Genomic DNA, 21,595 nt, shown 5'->3' on the forward strand with positions numbered 1-21,595 from the left:
GACCTTCAAGGACCTGTGTCCCATCCTCAGCTCAGTGATGATTCAGTCCTTGGGCTGCTTGAGGACCTTTCTGCTATGGGGAACTTGAACTGCTCACAGAAATACAAAATACGTTTTGAGTCCTTTCTTTCACTACCAAAAATAGTTCACTTAAAAATGGTATCTCTCTGTATTGCACAGATTGTTTAATTTTAGGTATTAAGCAATAACAGTAACTTCAAAACACTTGCAGAGGAGTTACTCCGTTGAAAACTGTTTTCTTCAATCACGAATACTTTGATTATGTAATTCCAACCAGCTCTCTCCTAGAGTCAGAAAAGAAGCCAGGAGAAATAATACTTTCCAGCTGGAGTAATTGTTATTATTTGTTTTGCACTTTCCCAGCTCCCATGGGAACTGCAGGAAAGCTCCGAGCTGGACTTTCTTCTGCACCTTCTAAGTCTATGCCCCAGGCATGGAACAGGGCTGGCAAAGGGAGATGCTGCTTGGATGCCAGCATCTCCCAGCGTTTTCCCTTTTCTCATGCCAGGTGCCTGCCTGTGGCACCGAAATGGCAAAGATACCATGTGCCTGTCTGTTCCCACTCCGGAAAATGATATAGCAGAGATGGAGAAAATCCAGACAAGGAGGTGTAGGCTGATTTCCATTTAACATGAGACTGTATGTGTCAAGGATCATAGATAATGGTGTGGAAAAGGTGGGTAGGGCAGTGTTACATCCTTCCTACCGTACACTGTCCTGTGATGAAATTGTCAGTCAGAAGATTTAAACAACTGGAAGGAATTTTTCATCCCTGTGTAATGAAATGGTGGAGTCCCTGCTGCTGAAATGAGTGAAAAAGGGAGAGGACAAATTCATGAACAGCATCTCCACTAGGAGCTGTTAGCATGGGAGTTGAGATGCAGCGCTCTGGTTCAGGTATGAGCCCTCCACTGCAGCTGCTACACAGACCTTGCCTTACCTTGCTTTGTTTTATGTTTTGCTCAGGTAGCTCCTAAGGATCACTGTAAGAAACACGACTGTAAGGGAATGGATTTGTTCTTCCCTAGGATGTCAGTTCTTGCACTGTTTAATGGAAATCACACTGCTGGTTAAACCCCAGACTTTGGGGAGACGTTTCTAAACCTCCTCTTATCTGACACTAACTCAATGGAGTCAAGAGGTTTATCCCCTCAGAAGAGCTTAGAAAGAACACTGTATTCGCACAGAGTTTTTCTGCCCTTGGGGAGCTCAGGAATCTCTGCTCTGAACACAAATCAGCACGCACTTGGGCTGGACTTTCACCTTGATGCCCTGGGGATTCTGAGCTGGGATCAGCTCATGATGAACGTGGTGCTGCCGTGTAACTTCAGATGGGTGTACATTCCTCTGATGCTCCCTATGTGAGAATATGGAGCCACTCAACTGGAAAACAAACAGAAAAGTAAAAAATTTGGCTCTGGATGAAATGCCTGACACCAAAATCTCACTGGTTCTTAGGGGATTAGGACAGTCACTGGCACATATTTTGAAGCCCTAATAAGACCTTTTCTTTCTTCACATACTCCCCCCTTTATAAGTACATATATATATATTTAATGAGAATAAAAGATTCCTTGAGAAGTCAGAAAGCAGAAGAATTTTATCAGGGTAAAAAATGTGTTTGCACCCAGTCCTTCCAAAGCCAAAGAGGCTGAAGCTACTCCATCACTGCAGGAGGGTGAATGAGCCTTTCTGTATCAAAAGGATATGCTTTCAAGGTCTATTTTGCTTTGTTCCTCTTAATTTAAAACTAAGCAGCCTTTGGTGCAAAGCTAGCTTGTCAGCTGTTCACCATGAGCTGCAGGTTTCCAAAGGGAAAAGCCATGGGGTGGGCTTGGCCAGCCATCAGCCCTTGAGTTTGTATTGCCTGGGTCTTGCCTGGCAGGGGACAACCATGGAGTGGAGATAGATGAGATGTGGTCCTTTAGGAGATGTGCAAAGAAAAAGGATAAATCAGAGCTGTCTGCATCCAATTTCAGTCCCAGCCTTGTGGCAGCTCATGCTGAAGCTCCTTCCAGTTGGAGCAGGAGGAGAGTTTTCTACCAGCTCAGGTGTCCTGCTGAAGGATGAGGCAGCAGGGATGGAGGGACGCTAGGCTGTGCTGGGGTGGAGTTGTGCTGGGGTGGAGGGGTGTTTGGAGATGCTGGATGGAGATATGGGTGCCAGACATGATGTGTGCTGCACGCTCAGCAGGTGTGAGTCCTGATGGGATTTATGGAGACAGGATCAGAAGGGGCTGACACGAGGAGGTTAAATGAGGCTTCCTGCACTGACGTTCCCCTTCCTTCCAGGGGTCTTTGTGCATTGGTGTTGCCTTTACACAAACAACAGCTGCTGTTTTACCAGTGGTATGCGGATAGATCTATAGCAGTTTGGTGCCTTTTAGCAGTTAAAGGAAAAGAAAAAAGAAGGAAACATTAAAGCTTCAGCTCCCACCTTGAAGCCTGAACAAACCCGCCTGCTCCAAACCAGAGAGGCGTGCATCACTAATATGTAGAACATGTAGAGGAAGAAGGCTTGTCGTTTCTGTTTGAATTTTGCCTGCAGAGCTGGGAATTGATCTCATGCCATTTGAAGCTGTGAGTTTGCCCATTCACTTCAGTGGGAGCTGGTTCAGGCCCTGGGAACTTGATGATGAAGGAAGGAGTGGGTGAATCTCTTGCAAAAACATTTTTGCTCTGACCTGTTTGGGTGTCTGGGTATGGAGAATTAGTAACAAGGAGTGTGCAACACTTGGTTTGAAGAACTTGTCCTATTTGCTCTGGATTTCCTAATAACTGCATCCCTTTTCATCACAGGATCTTTTAGAATATGTGGTTAGACTTTACTCAATTCTTGTCCCATATGAAAAGAATGGACAAAAAAATATATTAAGGTATTAGTAACAGGTCAGCCTGAATATCTCAGAATTTAGGCATTTATTTTTAAAAATAATCCTCAAAACCATAAAATGGGCAGTAGCCAGGTGTAAAGCTATTCCTCCAGGTTTCTAAGGTAGAATATCAAAGCTGTCTTTGCAAGGTTTCAGATCCAGTGCAGACGGAGCGACCTTCATCGGGACTTTTGACCTGGGACTCCTTGGGGTGGGAGCTGCACATTCTTGCTCTCATTTGGTTCTCAAGCAGGCAGTGCCCTCCACTATTACAGCATTAGCCTGTCGTCTTTTTTTGGCTTTAAATCCAGTTTTCCGTCGAGTGACGCATCTGGGAAAGTCACAGGGGGCTCAGTCTCTGCCCTCCTGCTCCTTGCTGGGAAAGCACCCAGCACGGGCAGGATGAGGCCCCGCATGCACTTCCCAAGCTATGCTCTCTGGGAGAATTCCATGAGAAGGGCTGAAAACCCCGAAAAGTTGGGAAATGAATGAGCCCGAGCGATGTGGGCTGCGCTCCCCGGCAGAGGGCACTCGGAGCCCGGCTGAGCCCCGGCGCTCCGACCTTACAGCGAGCGAAGAACGTATTGTTGCCTAATGAACCCAAGAGCCCCCTCCCCGAGGCAGATAGGAAAACGTAAGGACACCGAGGAAGCGTTAATTACCCACGGAAACACTCGGGGAATGTTGCTTTAATCAGGGCAAAGATGAATGCTAACGCAAGCGGTGGCTGTGGCTTTCATGCAAGATCTTCCAGCCAGCAATTTGCTTGGGTGTTCTTTTATAAAGAAACGCTGAGGGGTACCAGCCTGAAATATCCAGCTGGTTATCCTCAGCAAGGAGGATGTTTATGCAAAATTCATCCCAATTTATTCCGCTATCATCATTAGGCTGACCTCAGTTTCTTCTAATATTTGATACTTTCTGCCTAACTTTATCCAGGGGAAGATATTTGTGCCTTTCTGTTCACTTGAAAACAGACCGCAGACCTGAGGCAATAACTAATAGCATCTCACAATAAGAAATGTGTCCCCACGAAGTGTTTCAAGCCATGCGGAGCGGTTGGCTTGGATTCACCTAAATGCGAGGAAAAATTACTTTTGTTGTTATATCGTAGGCAAGCTTTCCACTCCTAGCTTCTCTCCATATCCTAGGTGCTGACTTTGCGTGTTTTTGGCAATAAAATCCAATTCCCCTCCATCTGGAGCCTTAAATTTCCCAGTTCTCACTTTATTGCAGATGTGGAAAGGGTGGTAGTTGCAACTAATGTGAGAAGCTGGGATATTTTTCTCTTTTTGAGAGGTGGAAAAATCACCAAAGACTTGAGGGCAGAAATCACTGCTCCTCGCTGCCTTACAGCATCCCTTGTGCTTCCTTCCAGTGATAGCCAGGAAACCCCAAAGCCATGTTATGGGCACCTCTTATCTTATTCCAGCCTCTGAACTTGAGCTCAGGATACCTTCGGTGCTTCTCCCTTGAACTGTCTTACAGGATGAAAGCTTGAATTAAACACAGCTTGGGGAGGGGAGTGGGGGGAACCTACCTTCCCCTGCACCAGTTTGCCATGCACGGTGGCTGTTCCCCAGCAGGCAACACAGAGGTATTTGGAATCTGGGGGATATTTCCTATTAGATTTGTTTAATAGTTTTGAGGCTGGTTAAATATGGAGTGACAAATTAATTCCAATTTAACTACTTCCCTCTCGGCCTTCCTGCCTCTTGCAGCTCCCCTGTTGCCCCGCTAAGCGGGACCAGCTGGTGGGATCAGGGAGGTTTGGCAGCTGCGATAGGTTTGTGTGCAGGCAGGTCTGTTCTCCTGCTGCTGGCTCTGCACATGCCCACATGCCATCTTCCAAGGAGCAGAGGAAGAAGTTCACCTACCTAAAGCTGGAGGCTCTTGTGGTCATGGTTTATGCTCAAGCCCCTTTGAAAGGGTTAATAACTAAGGTATTACCTAGCAAGTCACCCACCTGTAACCTCCCCGTGGGTGTGCTTCCCCTCCTTCCAGGGTACACTTGCCACCAGTCCTCAACCCTTTAGTAGCTGGGTGTTGCCCAAGGTGCACTGTCTGGGTATCTCTTGGGGTCCCTTCGCTTGTCAATCACAGCCAAGAGTGGGGACTTAGGGTCCAGGATCACACAGGGCTTGGTGGCAACCCCTAAGGTGGTCAGGAGAGAGGGACCCTGGGAGTGGGGAATGTGAGAGGGGAGAGAGCAGATGCCCTTCTGCTGTGTGTTTGGTCATGTCTCTACCCTTAGTATCATTATTAGTGTTGGCCAGAGTGGAGAGCAGTAAAACCGCTGCAACTCCAGCTCCAAGCCTGTCTTGGTTCAAGCCAGGTTTGCAGTGAAGTTCAAGGCTGTGGATGATGCTCTCCCTGGACTCCTACAGCCTTTCTGTGTTTGTGGAGCTGGGTGCAGCTCCTGGCACTGCCATGGGGAACAGAGAAAGGGAAGGGTCACCAGGCAGATACCTACTGTCCACAGACACTGCAATCACGCTCTACACACCCCTCCCAAGAGGACATGTATGCTGCCTCTCCACAGGTGCAGACTCTAGGTTTTGTTTGTGCTCCATATGGCTGTTCGTTCAGCAGATACTCTACTTTCTATTTCCCAGGTTCTTTGCTCCGTTTGCTTTTCCATAGTGTAATACATGGCATTTCTTGCCTGCCATCACCCTGCTGGTCACCTTATTTCTTATACCAAGCAAATACCAAGGATTAAACCTCCAGAAAGAAACAAATCAGACTAGCTTTATATTCTCTTCCAATCTGGATTCATCATCCTATTAAGACAACAGAAACAAAAAAAAACAACAACAAAGATTGCATCTTTTCTGCAGTTACATTAATTATTTGTGGCCTGGAGCTGACAGTATAAGAGGAAATTAGCCTAGTCTTGATTACTGGATTATTATTAAGAGCTGAGTCCTGCACTTTGGTTGCAACAACCCCATGCGTTGTATGGGCTTGGGGCAGGTGGCTGGAAATCTGCATGGAGGAAGAGGATCTGAGCATTTTAGCTGACAGCCAGCTGAACATGAGCCAGCAGTGTGCCCAGGTGGCCAAAAAGGCCAGCGACATCCTGGCTTGTATCAGCAATAGTGCAGCCAGCAGAGCTGGAGGTGATTGTCCCTTTGTATCAGCAGTGGTGAGGCTGCACCTTGAGTGCTGGGTTCAGTGTCGGGCCCCTCACTACAAGAAAGACATTGAGGCCCTGGAGCGTGTCAAGAGAAGGGCAATGATACTATGAAGGGTCTGGAGCACAAGTCTTATGGGCAGTGGCTGAGGAAAGTAGGACTGCTTAGTCTTGAGGAGGCTTAAGGGAGACCTTATCACTCCCTATAACTCCCTGACAGGAGGTTGTGGCGAGGTAGGGGTCGGCCTCTGTTCCCAGGTAACTGTGATAGGATGAGAGGTGATGGCCTCATGTTGTGCCAGGGGAGGTTCAGGTTGGACATTAAAAACAATTTATTCTCAGAAAGTGTGGTCAGGCATTGGCACAGTCTGCCCAGGGAGGTGGTGGAGTCACTGACTCTGGAGGTGTTCAAGAACCATGGAGATGTGGCACTGAGGGATGTGGTTTAGTGGGCAGTATTAGTGGTGAGTGGATGGTTGAAGTTGATGATCCTAGAAGTGTTTTCCAACCTTAATGATTCTATGATTATTAGAACATCTATCTTCTGTTTGTTGGGGCCTATGCTTGTTTTCTCAGTACTGTCACTGGTTTCTGATTGTGGAAATAAACAGGATTCTATGGTCTCTCTCACAGCCAGAAGAAGGAGAAACCGGCATGGATAGGGACAGCAACCCCAACAGTCATCAAGAACATGGAGATTTTTTCCTTTTTTCATTTTTTATTGTCTCTAAAATTATACAAAGATCGCAGTTGGCCTCCCAGCCCCAGAGCCGTGCTCAGCACCGCAGTGGGTGCCGGCCTAGCGCCGCCTCTTGGGGGATGGGGGCAAGTCCGGGTGGCAGCTGCTGGCCCTCCTCTTCGGGGGGCGCCGGGTCCCCCCAGGCGAGCGATCCGTGCCCTGGGTGGAGGGGCCCGCTGCCTCCGCCTGCCCCGGCTCCTCCTGCGGCTCCTCCGGGGACACGGGGGCAGCGGGTTGGGGCTCGGGCCCCCCATGAGGGACGGCAGGAAGCTGCTCAGTGCTGGGGCCTGCAGGGCTGGCGGAGCAGCCTGGGCTGGAGGCAGGAGGCTCCTGCTGGGAGGTGGCAGGGTTGGGGGTGGCTGCGGGGCTGTCCTGCCCTCCTGCTTCACGGGCAGCCTGGCTGTCCTGCTGCCGCCGGAGCTCTGGGCCGTACAGGGCTGTAACGGTGGTGATGAGCCCTGTCACAAACTCCTCCGTGTCGTCTGCCAGATGTGCCTCCAGTGACAGGATTAGGGCATCCTCGTCGAGCCCATATGTGCTCAGGAGGTGCATGACAGCGCTCCGTGCTGAAAGCACCTCCCACCACTCGTCACCAGTGATCCTCTCCAGCTCCTGCTGGAGCCACTGGAGCAGTGGTTCGAGGTCTCCTGGATTTCCACGGAAGAAATCTGCCCAGAGCTCAGGTCGGAAGCCCTGCTCGGGAGCCACGAGCTGCGGCTGTGCAGAGCCCTCCTCATCCTCCTGGTCGTCCTCAGAGTGCTCTGCGGGCTGTGGGATGGGGCACTTGAGGTAATCGTCCTCTGCCCACACCGAGTACCGGATGGCCTCGATGTTCTCCTTGCATACAGCACAGGTGGGCTGCTGCTTTGCCCACCGCAGCGCACAGCCCAAGCAGAGCTGGTGCAGGCACGGTGTCACGTAGGCTGCATTGTGCCGGCTCTGCCCACAGATGGGGCAGGCCCAGTCCGAGGGCAGCTCCATAGCCCTGGGCTGTGCGGTGGGCTGGGGAGAGCTGAGATGTGAAAGCTGCTCCCCTCACTGGCGCTGCAGCGGGCAGGAGCTGTCACAAACTGCAAAAGAGAGAGAGGCCTCGGTCACGAGCTTACCCCGGGGCAGCAGCAGCGATGCCCCGGTCCCTCAGCAGAAACTCCCGGCCCTGCTCCCCACCGCCCGCCCCGGGGCCGTGTCCCTGCACCGCTCACCTCCGCTGCTGCGAGCGCACCCCACGGGGCCCCGGCTGCCTGAACAAGACAGGGCCGGGGAAACGCTGGCGATGCTGAGGGCTGGGCACCAGGAACTGCTGCCAGCAGCCCCACAGCACGGCACAAACAAAGCCTCGTTCGCGGCTCCAAGTTTCGCGACTGCGCTCAACCAGAGTCCAGGCACGAGTGATGCTGGGTTCTGCTGCGCCCCAAGTTCTGCAGGGAGGTCCGGTGAGGTCACAGCCTTCTCCTGCTGCTGTCACAGCCCCTTGGTCGGGGATCTCACAGTGCAGGGCTGCGTGCAGCTGGGCATCGGGCTGGGCCTGCATCACCATCACGCCCCATCATTCAGTGACTGTCCTTTGTGAAGGTGACAGATCTGGGAAAATAGAAGTTGCACACATTTCCTATCTCCACATGAATCCTTCTTCTGTGTACTGTTTTAGAGAGACGCTTTTTGTCCTGTTCTGGTTTGCATGCAATACCAATTGGTGGCAATGTCTTCGTCCGGGGTCCTTTCTGTACCAAGTGCTCATGGCAGTGCATGCTGTTTGCTTACTCTTTCCTGTGCAACCTGCAGTAGGGAACCTGCTTTAGAGGGGCTGAAGTTCATCTCCAGAGGTCATTTCCAACCCCTGTTGTTCTGTGATTCTGTTATTCTGTCTTTCTTGGACAGACTTGTTGTGGGATCTTACATCAATATTTTGGCTTTCTGGCTGTGCTGCCCATTCTCCTCCACACACTGGAGGCAAGGTATGCAGTTTCAGTTGACTGGACTTTGCACAGACTTTTTCAAAGCTTTCTCCTCAGATGCCTTAATGGTTTTTGAGCTCCTCTTTGGCGTTTTGTGCTGGGATAAATGCAGGAGGGCCTGTCCTCAGATGGTGCGAGCTGGCCCAGTGCCACTAACTGCGGGAGTACGATGCCATTTTGCTCAAGCAGGAGATGTGCTGCTCAAACTTCAAAAGGCCACCCACATGCACTTGCTGAGTTGGAGGTCTAAATTAGCAGAAGCCACAGTTTTTCACATGGTTTTCACTCTGAGCCATATAATGACTCAATTTTTTTTTAATTCTCTGGAAGGTCTTGAGCCACAGTGAACAGCGAGCACATTTCAGGTTTGCAATGAAACAAAACATCAGGCAACATTTCATCTTTCTCTTCACTTAAATGAGTACTGACTTGATTATAAAAAGATTTTGTAACTGTAAGGAAAATAATAGCACTTCTGGGAGGGCATTTTGCTGCTTCTATTTCTGATAAGGGAAATTTGTTGTAGTCAAGGACTCATGAGCATAACCATATGCGTTGGCTGTTGGTTCTGTGGCAAATGTGACAATAACAGCTTTGATCCTTATTGTGAGCACTGAGGATCACTGCTAGAAAATCTGGAGGCTACTGCTGGAAAGACCCAGCAATACTGTGAGTTAAAGATCTGGAAAGGAATCCTTATTGCCACCTGGCTGTGTTTGTGTTGTCCTTCCCAATGAAGTGGCTCCTCAGTGAAGGGCTGCCTGCCTTCCCAGGCTGCTAATGACATCCCACTTCGGACTTACTTTTCCAAAGGCTGCTTGGTCAACATGTGGGATTCTGCAGAGTGCTATGCCTTAGGTCAGGAGAATTACACTCAAAAATGCCTTATTCTGTTCAGCAGCCATGAATGCGGGCTGCTGCTGGTGTCCTTTTCCCCTCCTGGATCTCCCCATGTGTTTGCAGGGGGCAGAGGAGAGGACAGAGAGGCTCAGGATCCCCAGAGCCAGATCATCCTAGGAGTTGCCACAAGCTTTGTCTGAGTCAGCAGAGCTGTGGTTGTCACAGTTTAGAGTCTGGTCATACAGATGTTGGTGCTACCCAGCCCCACAGAAGTGGGTAACGCTGGGTTAACAGCCCTTCTGTACGGGCAACATAAGGAGCCAAGTACACCTCTCAAAACGATCTGGGAATTGGCATGACTGTATGACACATGACACTGGGAAAAAATAGTGCTGCAGCACTCTGTTAAGGTCAGTGACTTGCGCTTTGCAAGAAGTACCTTGCTCATGTGCAAGCTCAGCCTTGAAATCATCTCAGCTGCGAGGAATCAAGGGCCATTGGAATGTGATATTCCAGAGCATCACAGGAAAGCCCTAGCTATGGGCTACAGAATGGCCCTAGCTACAGAAAAGTGGGAGAGAAAGACACCACCTGCTAGAGAAAGGAGCTTGTGTTTCAGGGCTCTCCGCACCTCGGAGCGGTGCAGTGAGGTACAATAGGGTACACCTGGTCCTTGAGAGAGACGCTTGGGGCAAAGGGGCTGCTTGGGACAGGTGCTCCTCCTGCTCTGAGCACCAGCCCGGGCTCCCAAGGACACGTGTGACTGTCGCTAGGTGGCTCACGGGGTGATCATTGAGGGTAAAAGCGTGGCTTGCCCTCAGTTGAGGCACAAACCTCAGAAGTTTTCCTGCAGCAAATTCAGTTTATTTTATTCTGTTTGTCAACATGGTTCATTCTGAGAGCCCGGAGTCTGCGGCCAGCAATTAATGCCACTTAAAAGCTTTACAGTGGGATAATTGCCTGTTGTTCTGCAGGCATCACTCTCATTCAGATGCTAATGGCTGTCAGGGGCAGTGGCCATTCCCACATCGGGGGCCAGGTATACCCGCTCCCCTCCCTTGGGAAGATGCTTAATGGCTCTATTGTCCCCGCACAACGGCAGCGGGGACTCCCCTGTCCCTGAGGAAGCAAGGGAATAATCCTCATCAGTCTGTGTCACTTGGGCACAAAAGGCAATGGGGTGGACAAAAAGGGGAAGGGGGCTTCCAGTCCAAGTCAAGGTGTCCCAGCTGGGGGGCTGCCAAGGAAGCCCTACCAGGCTCCCACGTCCCTAAGCGGACGCTGGTGGAAACTCAGCTTTTTTCAGATTTCAGTTCCCAGATTTCAGGTCTTCACCTCAACGTGGCCCATTAGGTTTGAGTCATGTTCCCCGTGCCCTCACCAGGAGCTTCCCATGTGCTCACTGGTATGCGCTGGCCAACACAAGACTCTGCATACAGCCCTTTGCCGACAGACTGGGGTGAGAGCTCCCTGCACCCTTTTCTCCCTGGAGGCTGCTGCTCTCTTATTTGGCACACGTAGCTGCTTGCATCGATGCCTTAAGAACACTTCCTCTAAGATGCAGTGGCTTTTTTCAGAGGCCAGGCTTACAAGGGTGGAGGGAGCCAAACATCCCATAGCTCTAGCTAGAACCTACCATGACACTGCTGATGCCTGCTGGCAGTTTAGTGTTGACAGATTCAACATCAGACTGCACATCCGTGCACACATCTGTCCTCTTGGAGTCATCTCCTCACAGCACGAGGAACCTCCTTTCTTCTCAACTCTCCTTCATTTTTACTGTCTCTTTATTTTCCCATTGAGAATGGGCTGAAGTTACCACTTGCGATGCAGACGGCAGTCCGTGTGGATCCCTTAAGGTCTATCCTGCTTATCTGGAGAGCTCTAGGTTCCCCTAAACCCCCTGCACTATGGTAGGATGGCCGCGATGATGCTGTGTTGGCTGAGATCATCCCAAGAGATGCTCCTCTGTTCATGCAACTCAATTACATCTTGCTTTGCAAACCCATGCTGAGCTATCTAACTGAGTGCCCCACTCCCACCCCTGCAAAGAAGGAAGGGAACACACGCTCCTCTGTATGAACCAGCAAGCAAGGGAAGGGGGAGATCACTTAGCAGCCAGGGCCATCTCCGAAGCCTCTTTATGAGGGTTTTGTTGTTGAGGTGCTGGGAGGACAGCCTCCCTGCCCCAGCTGGCCACCTCCTTTGGAGGCCCCATTTGTGGAGCCCTCCCGGGGGGCTCAGCGAGCTGTCAAGCCCCCCAGCCCCTTTGTGCTGCTTTTCCACTTGGATTTCACGTGGGCTCATCGGGGGCCGTCCCCGCTCCCACCCGGCAGCCGCGGGCCACTTCTGCAGTGGAGGCAGCCCAAGAAAGGCTGGTGCCACTTCCATGGAAACAAAAGCCTGTTTTCAAACAGCGTTAAGAGAAACTGTTTCTATCTTAGGCCTTTAATGACCCGAACTGTCCATCTTTTGGAGAAAAGCGACAATAAAAAGGCACTTTACCGTGCTGCTGCCGCTGCTGTTTTCTGTCTGTGATTATTCTTCACCAAGAGAGCTCGGCGCCCGTCCTTATTTATGATACATATTTAAAAAAAAAAAAAAGACTTTTATTTGTCCCCTCCAGCAAATCTTGCTGTAGGAATAGACAGGCACGTCTGCAGCAGCGTTTCGTATTTTCCCTGGGAGAGGAGTCCTGTGCCCTGCGTATTTCAGTGTTGAATAAATAGTCCTTGGTGTTGTATGCGGTGGCTCCGGGCGCCCCGCTGAGATCATGTCCTTAATACAAACAATGCAACACATTTATTCTAAGCTGACCGCGCTGACCCCCAAAAGTTTGTTCCCTCCGCTGGGACTCCTCGGCCTTTTCATTCAGCTGAATGCCCAGCACAAAGACCCCGTCGCATCCACAGTCCCTCCCGAAACAAAACTGGGGGAAGGAGCGGGGAGAGGAAGGAATAGGCAAACCTTGACCCCTCCACCTAAATGAAAGTGGAGGAATTTGCATTTTAAACCTTAAGATGCTCGGCCTGGTCTCCCTGCCTCTCCTGCAGCCCGTGGTTTGTGTCTCTTTTTGCGAACCCCCCTGAGAAGCTCCGGGCTCACAGCATCCCAGCAGAGCCGGCCCCGGGTAGCATCCCCTGCTGTGAAGAAAGGCTCCTCTCTCCTCTCCTATTTTACCATAGATTAGAAAAAAAGAGAAAGCGTGCTGCTGAATAAGGAAGCAGAGGTCCTCTCCCCTTCCCCCATGCCCAGTGCTGGCTGTTCGGAGGCAGGCGGGCGCTGGGAGCTGCTCGGGGTTTGGGATGTTCCCATGGCCCCGGCTCCCTCCCAGAGGTCCCTGCTTGCTGGGACGGTGCTGGTGGGAGGCTCTGAGCAAATGCCCTGCACTGCCGTGGTGTGGAGCCTTCAGTGTCCAAACGCTGGAACCAAATGTTGGAACTGGTGTTGATTTAATGTGGTAGCGGGTAGAAAGCAGCAAGGCTGGCGTTGCTTCATCAGAGGGTGTGTGTCCAACACAGGGGCAAGAGCTCTCCAGTTTCTCTCCTTTCCCATTCCAAACCTGGTCTCTCTCTGAGGCAGCACCATGCAAGATTTTTCTTCCAGGGTTGCACCACAGTACTCAGGTGTTGGTCTGTACATAGAACCACAGCATGGGATAGAAGGGACCTCACAGTCCCCCAGTCTCACCCCTGCCATGGGCTGGCTGCCCAACCAGCTCCGGCTGCGCCGGGTCCATCCATGGCCTTGGGCACTGCCAGGGGTGGAGCACCCACAGCTCTGGGCAGCAGTGCCAGGGCCTCACTGCCTCTGAGTAAAGAATTTCCTCCTCACATCTCACCTAAATCTTCCCTCCTTTGGTTTAATGCTGTACCAGGGCCCTGCCATGTCTCCTTGTGATGTCTCCAGCTCTACAAAGCTACACCATCGAAAATGGTGTCTTCAGGATCTCCTGTCACCACTGCCCCATGGGACAGGGCTCCTGAGCCCATGCAGCAGTGTCTCATCCCCTCTTACTGCTTGGAGGCGTGGGGGCTCATTCTTCACACAGTCTGCCCTATTTCTTACTCCAGAAACATTTTACTCATTCAGCTATTTAAAGCAGGGCATGATTTCTCTCCCCTTTCTTTTTCCTTTTTTCACTTTTCCTTTTCTAATTTTTTTTTCCCCTGGATAATGCACAGTTGCAATACCCCATGTGGATTTATTTCAAATGTGATGGAATTGCCTCGTATTTCACATTCCCTCTGCATGCATAAAGCACTTTTATTTCACAGGAGCGCATCTGCCCAGCTTTGGGGTCATCCCATTTCAGCCTCCTGGCATTTAAGAAGTGTCCGCACTGAGCATCACAGGAGGTTCAGCCAGCCTGGGCTGTGCCTGCCTCCCACAGGGCTGTGGCTGTGATCCAAGAGTGTCCCCTTGGTATATCTGCAACGTGTCCCTAACCTGTGGCATGGAGGACGGAGGTGTTAGCACCCCTGCAGGCTACTGAACCCACAGCTGGGCTGGATGCTTTTGTTGGTGTGATGATATGTTTGCACCAGAGGGCTTTCCTGCAGCTGAGATCCAGCCCTGGACATGGCAGCTGCATGCAGCCGAAGTAGGTTGGCTAATTTAGGAGATCTTACTTCTAAGATGCCCCTGCAAGGTCTGTTTGCTTATGCACAGACTTTACCTGCTGGGTTTCAAGGTCCAATTGCAATGGCACTTCTGCAATGCAAATAATTAAACACAAAATCACCCATGCTCGTCACTGTGCGAATGGCTTGTGCATCCCTAACTCTTGCAGCAGCAAGCTGTGAACACTTCGGAATAGGTTCCTGAGGTGCTGCTCTGCAATACTTCCCTTTTTTTTTCTACCCCCGTAGATTATGAGCCCCTTTTAGCTGCCACAGAGCTGTTCAAATGAGCATGTTTCTGTCTGCTGCGCTGCTCTCCAGAGGTTCTCTGACTTTTTCTGTACATGTACAAGGAAACTGCACGACCATTTCTGTCTGCAATCTGTTCTTTTCTCTCTCTCTTTTTTTTTAGGCTTATTAAGAAATCAATAAGCAGCTCAGTGGGGCTTTGCTTAACCTGATTCTGGGAGCATTTCTTTCAAAGAAAACGTGAACTGAGTTCTCAAATTGATTTTGCTGCTTTTGTTTTTGCTCGTTTCCATTTAATAACATTCTCGGCGCTGTGTCTTGCCTTCTCAGATCAGTTCACAGCCAGCGAGAGGTCCTGGATGGAGGACAGAGCCTGGCAGTGCTGCTCTGCAGGACAGGGACCACCTGGACCATGGGCAGGGCATGAACCATGGGCAGAGCACAGACCTGCCCTGTGCTGACTTGTACTGCACCTACATGGGTGAGGTGGGCGAGGACCCCATCCTTTCCTGATACAGCTGACAAATAACATTGTTGAGTGCTGGTTTAATCACCTTTCCAAAAAGACTGTCTGTGCTGGGGACATGCAGAAATGCCTCCTTCTTCCCTTTGGACCTCCTGAGCTTGGCTCACCCATCCCTGGTACAGAACACAGTTGGCTGGCTGGATGCTGTGCTAACAAAGGAAGGGCCCTGACGCATATCTAAAGAAGCTGTTATCTGTTTCTTTTCATCTTGTGATAAGTGCTGGCCTGAAAACATTCGGGTCTCTAATTAACCCCATGTTTAGAGAACACATCACAAGGATGTGAAACTTCTTTTTTTTTTTTTTCCCCATGGGAAATTCTGACAATTTGCTTTTATTTTTGAGTTCTGGTCTGGATATAGAAGTCTATGTCTCAACGATATCCTACACAGCAGAATTCCTGCAGGTATTTTCAATAGGTGGACTGGGGTTTAGCTGTGATTTTATTTATGCGCTCTTTAAAGAACTGGAGGAAAAGCCTGAGAGAATGGACGGAATAGTGATTATGAGGCATCTAGGATAAAGATACAGGGAAAGTGCACCCACTCAGCAGCACCCAAGGTAACATCCTGGTTTATTTATACAGATACTTCTTTCTCTAGGCATTTACCAAGTATCTGCAGATGAAGCATATCAATTTCCAAACCTTGATGTCCAATTCTGCCTTGGTTATTCACCACTGATCCTACTCCCCTTGTTGTACAGAGATAGCAACATTTGAACAATGCAGTCGTGTTTTTGTAAACCTGCTGCCTAATTCATTGTTCCTTATTTTGTAGTGAATATGTTCTGATCCAGCAGCAGAACCCCATCCCAGACAGTGGCTGGGACAGGTTGGAAGTGATCACATCGTACCTCTTGGCTTTGCCTTTCATAATCATCTGGAGCAGAGCAAACGAGTGCAGATGGATGTGCAAGGCTGCACGGATGTTTGAGGACTGCTGTGTTGCACATCTTGGCCCTACCATAGGGCACAGCCATCAAGCTTTAAAAGCTGGAATGCCAGGCTGAGATCTCATGGAGTAAGGCTGGAAGGGATGAGTGGGTGCTGTAGACCTGGGTGGAAATACAGGAAAAATGGTTGTGTTCATCTCATATTATCAACTTGTGTCCCATGTGGGTAAGGCCCAAAGACCAGAAACAAAATGCAAGACTTTGCAATTCTGCCTGAAGTTTTCTATGAGCCTGCTATGTCTCTCCTCATATAAAGAAGTCTGGAAATAAAAATAAACTCATGAGAATTTTATAACCAGAGCCAGGGAAGAAGAGCAGTCAGTCAGCCTGGGCCTGGCCAGGCTTCTCCGAGTGCTCCCAGTTTGGGATCTGGGCTTTGGAAAGGGAAGATTGGCCATCTAGACTACAGTTTCTTTTTTATTTTTTTTCTTCTCCTTTTTTTTTTTTCCCCCTAGTTGTTTTGCAAGCCCTGAAAGGAATAGACTCAATGTTATTCTAACTTTAAATGGAGGGAAGAGGGGGAGGCGATGAGAGCAGAGAAGGAAAATCCATTTGCTGCAGTACTGTCAGCCCCTCGGTTTTCCTTCAAGTCTGACAGGCCCAGGATTAAAGGTTTGGTTACAATGGCCTGACAGTACACATTAACAGCCCTGAATGTCTTAACAACCCGGCTACTGGAGATGCATTCAGACGAGTCTGTGAACTGCTTTTCCCCTTTAAAGCTCCTGCTAGACCATGTTGTCCGGTGAAATCTTTTGTGGTATAAATGTACAGACTTTTCTTTCTTATTCCTAAGCATGTACATACACAACCCTAAAATTCGTTGCTGTCTTCCCGGTGGGTTTTATGCCTAATTCTCCTTCAACCACCCTACTTGTGACAAGTGTCCTGCTCTGACAGCATGGGGAATTCGTGTCTCCCCTCCTTTCATTTTGCTAGACTCACCCAGGGTAAATGAGCAGGACCTCACCCTCCTGGGTGGGGTTATGCAGATCTTTTCCAGCTTAGATGTGCAATCTAAGTTTTGTTGTCTGTTTTCCTTTGGAGAAAAAAAATAAACACACAGAAAGAGCCTCTGATCAAACAAAATGCCCATATTGATTGGTTGCATTTGCATCCTAGAATGGAATTCACCAACCGTGGAGTTGGCGTGGCTCGTGAACTGGTGGACAGTGATTGGAATAACCAGGGTGTGCTGTTATTCGCAATGCATGATAATTAAGTTTACGTGAGGCTATTTCCAGCCGTTGGCAGGGCTGAGGGGTATGTTTCCTGTGCTCCAGTCTCCAGGCAGCAGCCCCCAGCTGATGAACTTATTTTGTTTGTAGACGTCTGGGGGCAGGGCAGGAGGAGGAGAGCCGTCAATATAATCCCAAATCCCTGTGCCTTGGTCAGAAATTCTTATCAGACCCTTTGATTGGGAAAGCATTGCTTTCAGGTATCTCCCTTGCTGGATGGCAAGGCTGCTGGCTCCTTCAGTGCCTAACTCTCAATATTTTGGCTCATGCCCCCTTATTCCATGCAGCTGGGAGCTGTGCTGTAAAAACAGAAGGATATTGGTTCTGTCTTCATGTTGAATCTGACGGGTTGGTGGGAGTACTGTGGTAACACAGAATCATAGAATCATAGAATGGTTTGGGTTGGAAGGGACCTTTAAGATCATCTAGTTCCAATCCCCCTGTGTATGGGAACTGCTGAGTCACAGCCTGAACCACTGATTGAGCACCTGGAGGAAACACCCAGTCGGCCCTGGGAGCACAGGTGAAGGCAATTAGGTGAGGCTCTTAGGCCTCATTTGAGGGCTGACTGCCACTGAGGAAGGATCTCTTTTTGGAGGTCTCTCCTTGGTGGAAGCTTTTCCTTGTAAACCCAGAGTCTTCTGATCCGGGTGAGTGATCTACTTCCCTTCCATTGTCGCACCTTGCTATTGTGCTGGTCCTTCCATCTCTTTTGTAATGCCTTTTCCATTGTGTTGATCTTTCTGACTGCTACACCCTGCTATAGGTAGGGACTTCTTTCAGTAGACCGGGTTGCTCACAGCCCCATCCAGCCTGAGTGATGGTCCTTATTTCAAGACAGGGAATGTTGCAATGTGGAAGGAGGAGACAGATAAAAAGTTCCCAGCTTGCAATGGATGGACTATCGGTAGCGCCCAGGAAGAGTGCTGAACCCATAGGACACCTGTACGATCTTTTCTGAGGGTCTTCTTGTACAAACAGTTAACAAAGATGGATGTGAAAGTGGGCAGCCCCCCAGAGAGGAGTGTCCTGATGGGTTGCAGTATGAGTGCCATTCATTGAGGAAGAAAGGGAAGCTAATCTAAGGGGAAACTTCATCTGAAGAAGTGAAGAGGGTGATCCATGAAAGAGGAGGGTGAAAGGAGGGAATACATGAAAATTAATTTAGCACAAAATCAAGATGTCAAGAACAAAGTTAATCAGCAGACAAGATTAATTAATACATCCTTAAACTATCACAGCTAGCTCAACACTGCTGACACTAATCAAAGCAGTAATGCTGAGGGAAAGAAACAATTGATGTGTTCCTAAACCTATGTTGGGTGCCAGGGAAATAGGATATGGGTAACAGAATTGCTATGTTTCTACCCAGCTGATACACTGATTTGCAAGCTCAAAATGGTAAAAATGCATAAATATGATTTAATTTAGGAGGATTAAGTGGACGGAGTATGGGCAAGGTGTTCATCTGATGCTGGTTCTTAGCTGTTGGGTGAACAACTGGTGATTGCTTCTATTTCACTGTTTTGCCACTGTTTTTAAAAATGGAAACTTGATTTGCAGGCTGGTGGATAGAAGCTGCTCCATGCATGGGTACGATGGACACAGGAGCTCCATCTCTGTGCCAAGAACCCCCCGTTCCCCCTTCCCACCACGTGGAAATCCCTATTTCAGGATGGGCCCTTCTGCTGCGGATGGTGTTGCTGGTGATTCCCCAAGGGGTACATGCAGTCAGGTTAGACCAACACCTTCATGCTGATGAAATGAACCAGACTGAATCTCACCCATGCATTTTCCACGTGGCTCTTGACTGATGAGGCACTGACAGCTCTTGGATGGGAGGTCTGTCATTAGTGCTGAGCGTTTCCGCAGGTGCCCCGAGGGATTGGGGCTATAGGCCTGATGCTGTGCGATATTTCCTTCAATGATCTGGAAATGGATGTAAGTGTTCATACATTTTTCTAGAGAGATTAGGCAAATAGAGATGAGGGCCAGGAACAGAGAGTGATCGGGAGTGCTTTCTGAAAGCATTAAAAGCCATTAAAACCAACGTGCTTGCTGTGGTTAAAGTTGGAGATGGAGGAACAAAGAGTGCAGGCAATTCCTGAGAGTGAAATATGAGAGGATGGGAGGGGAAGCATTTATAAATCTGGGTAAATTAGAAATCAAAGATTGCAGAAGAACTGATGAAAGAAGAAAAAGAACAGCGGATGACATTCATGGGTAGTGGTGTTAAGGAGGAGTGATTTCATTTAGTATTTCAAAAGAAGAAATGGTGGGTTTGATCTCTTCCTCTTTTTAATGGTGTTACACAGAAACAAGAGGCATTCACTTAGTATTTGTGTCCTGCATTTAGGAAAGGTCTGGTGGTATTCTCCTGTTCTACAATGTTAATGCTGCAAAATTCTTTGCAAGCATGGTGAACATGTCAACTACCCATGGGAAGGATCATAGAATCATTAAGGTTGGAAAAAACCTCTAAGATCATCAAATCTAAGGTCCATGTCTTTAATAGAGGTAGCACTTCTGAAGACCTGCTGCCTCAACATTGGGTAGAGGACAATGTATGTGTTTACATATGTGTATTTTTTTCCTTCACTGTAAATTGTTAACTCCAGATGGGAGGGTTTAGTTCTGCACTATCTTCTAACTCTCGCTCTTAAGCAGCATCAAGATGGGGTGGTCTCCTGACCTGGTCAAGCTAAAGAATCACAAAGGCCCTAAAATCTATGAATAAGAGCAATTCTTTCAGAGTCAGTGCCCCTGTTTTATAGCAATCTGGTCAGGGGCCCTAAATGGGTGATAAGGTAATTTCCATATAGTTTAAGTACATCCTCTCTGGAGCCTCAGTGTGAGGGGAGAGTTGACCTGGAGTGGTTTTGTGAAGCTGTGTAACATTTGCAGACTGCCTCATTGGGGTCTGGTGTGCTGGGCCAGGGAGCACTGATACTTCAGAGAAAGGATGAAAAGAATAAAAGCAACTCTTTCCTTAATGAATCTAGCAGTAATTCACATGGGGAGGGTGGGTGAGGGTAGAAGTCAGCTCCCTGACCATTGCAGGTGATCAGCTCAAGAGGTGTGATAACCTCTCCTGTATTTGTATGCAGGCTACAAACATTTATTAATGGTCATAAAATATCCCCGCCTGTTTTTTAAATCCACCCAGCAACGTATGACTTGACCATCATAAACTCTGCCTCGAAACCACCACAAAAGGTTTGAATTACTCCTGGTGGCAATAAAAGCATTCTTTTGGCCAACGCTTTGCTTTATTGTTAGCTTTTATTTTCCTCAATCCCCCCTTCCTACCAGCAAGACATAAACAGTGGGGCTGAGTTGCCGTCCCCCACCCGCTCACACCTACATTAATAAGATCCAGGAATCACAAAATGAATGGAACAGAAGCAGAACAGTCACTGTGGGTCGCGATAAGCACAGCTGGTGCGGTGCTAAATTGTTGTATGGAGAGAGCCCTTCCCTTCTCTGCAGCCCAGAGGGCCAGTCATGTAAAACGTTAATCTGAAGAGTATATATATATATTTCATGAAGAAGTTCAGCGCTGCTAAAGTGCTTTTTGTTTAGAGTTAAAGGGTTTTTGTTGGATTTAGCTTTCTTTCCAAAGTGAGGTTAGCTGCACTGCCTCAGAGCCACTTTCAGACAAGAGTACCTGCACAGGAGTTGGATGCAGTTTAACACACTCACCTTAAATGGCCTTCTTTGAATAACTCTGATATTTTTTTTGTCTTTTAACATAAAATTAGGAGTTAGGCATCTCAGTGTTTGGTACATCTGTGTGCCAAATGTCCCCATGACTATAGACTGAATTCCTCTTATAGATCTATTTCGAGCTAGATTGTGCCATTGTTGAAGTCAGCAGTATCTCTTTCATCTGATATCTTGAATGGAGCTAAAATAGGCTCGATTAGCATAAAACCAATGGCTGCTCCTTCTACTGTCATTCTCTGTAAGAAACTTTCTCGTCCGTTTTTGCTGAGAGGTAACAATCTCGCATGTATAACTCTGCAGTTCTTTTACAAGAGATGGGCTGTCCCTGCAGCAAAATTCCTGTGAACTATTAACTTCCCAAACAATGGGGGAAAGTGGCATTTTACAAGTAAGCAGAGTCTGGCCACTGGATTTGTCTGGCATTTGTTGCCCTTGATCTCCTGGCCAGGCAATGCAAAGGGTGATCCTGGGAGATTCCTTCAGCTCTTCCCAAGATCTATGTGAAACTGTGGACCCAAGGAAAGTGTGATCTTCTCTGCTCAATATTCTGCATGCCCTTCAGAGAGATCTCTGTGGCTGGTGAGAATTGTTTCTGCTGGGGAAAGATGTTGGAGAAAGAGCAAGAACTTTTTGCTGCCCTTGTGGTTAGATCTCACTATGTCCTTGAGGAAAACATGGAAGGAACTAGTGCAAAAGAGGGCAAAACATGAAATAAAAG

General features: G+C 48.7%; 1 protein-coding gene across 1 annotated transcript; it reads right to left on the bottom strand.

The window, feature by feature from the left end:
* On the bottom strand, positions 6,741-9,229 carry LOC110407477 (TANK-binding kinase 1-binding protein 1-like). The gene is made up of 2 exons (XM_021415233.1): positions 7,971-9,229; positions 6,741-7,838 (listed from the first exon to the last, which is right to left on the bottom strand). The coding sequence occupies exon 2, from the start codon at positions 7,747-7,749 to the stop codon at positions 6,829-6,831; it is 921 nt and encodes a 306-aa protein (XP_021270908.1). The 5' UTR covers positions 7,750-7,838; positions 7,971-9,229; the 3' UTR covers positions 6,741-6,828.

This window comes from Numida meleagris, chromosome 17 (assembly GCF_002078875.1).
Source record: "Numida meleagris isolate 19003 breed g44 Domestic line chromosome 17, NumMel1.0, whole genome shotgun sequence".
Lineage (NCBI taxonomy): Eukaryota > Metazoa > Chordata > Aves > Galliformes > Numididae > Numida > Numida meleagris.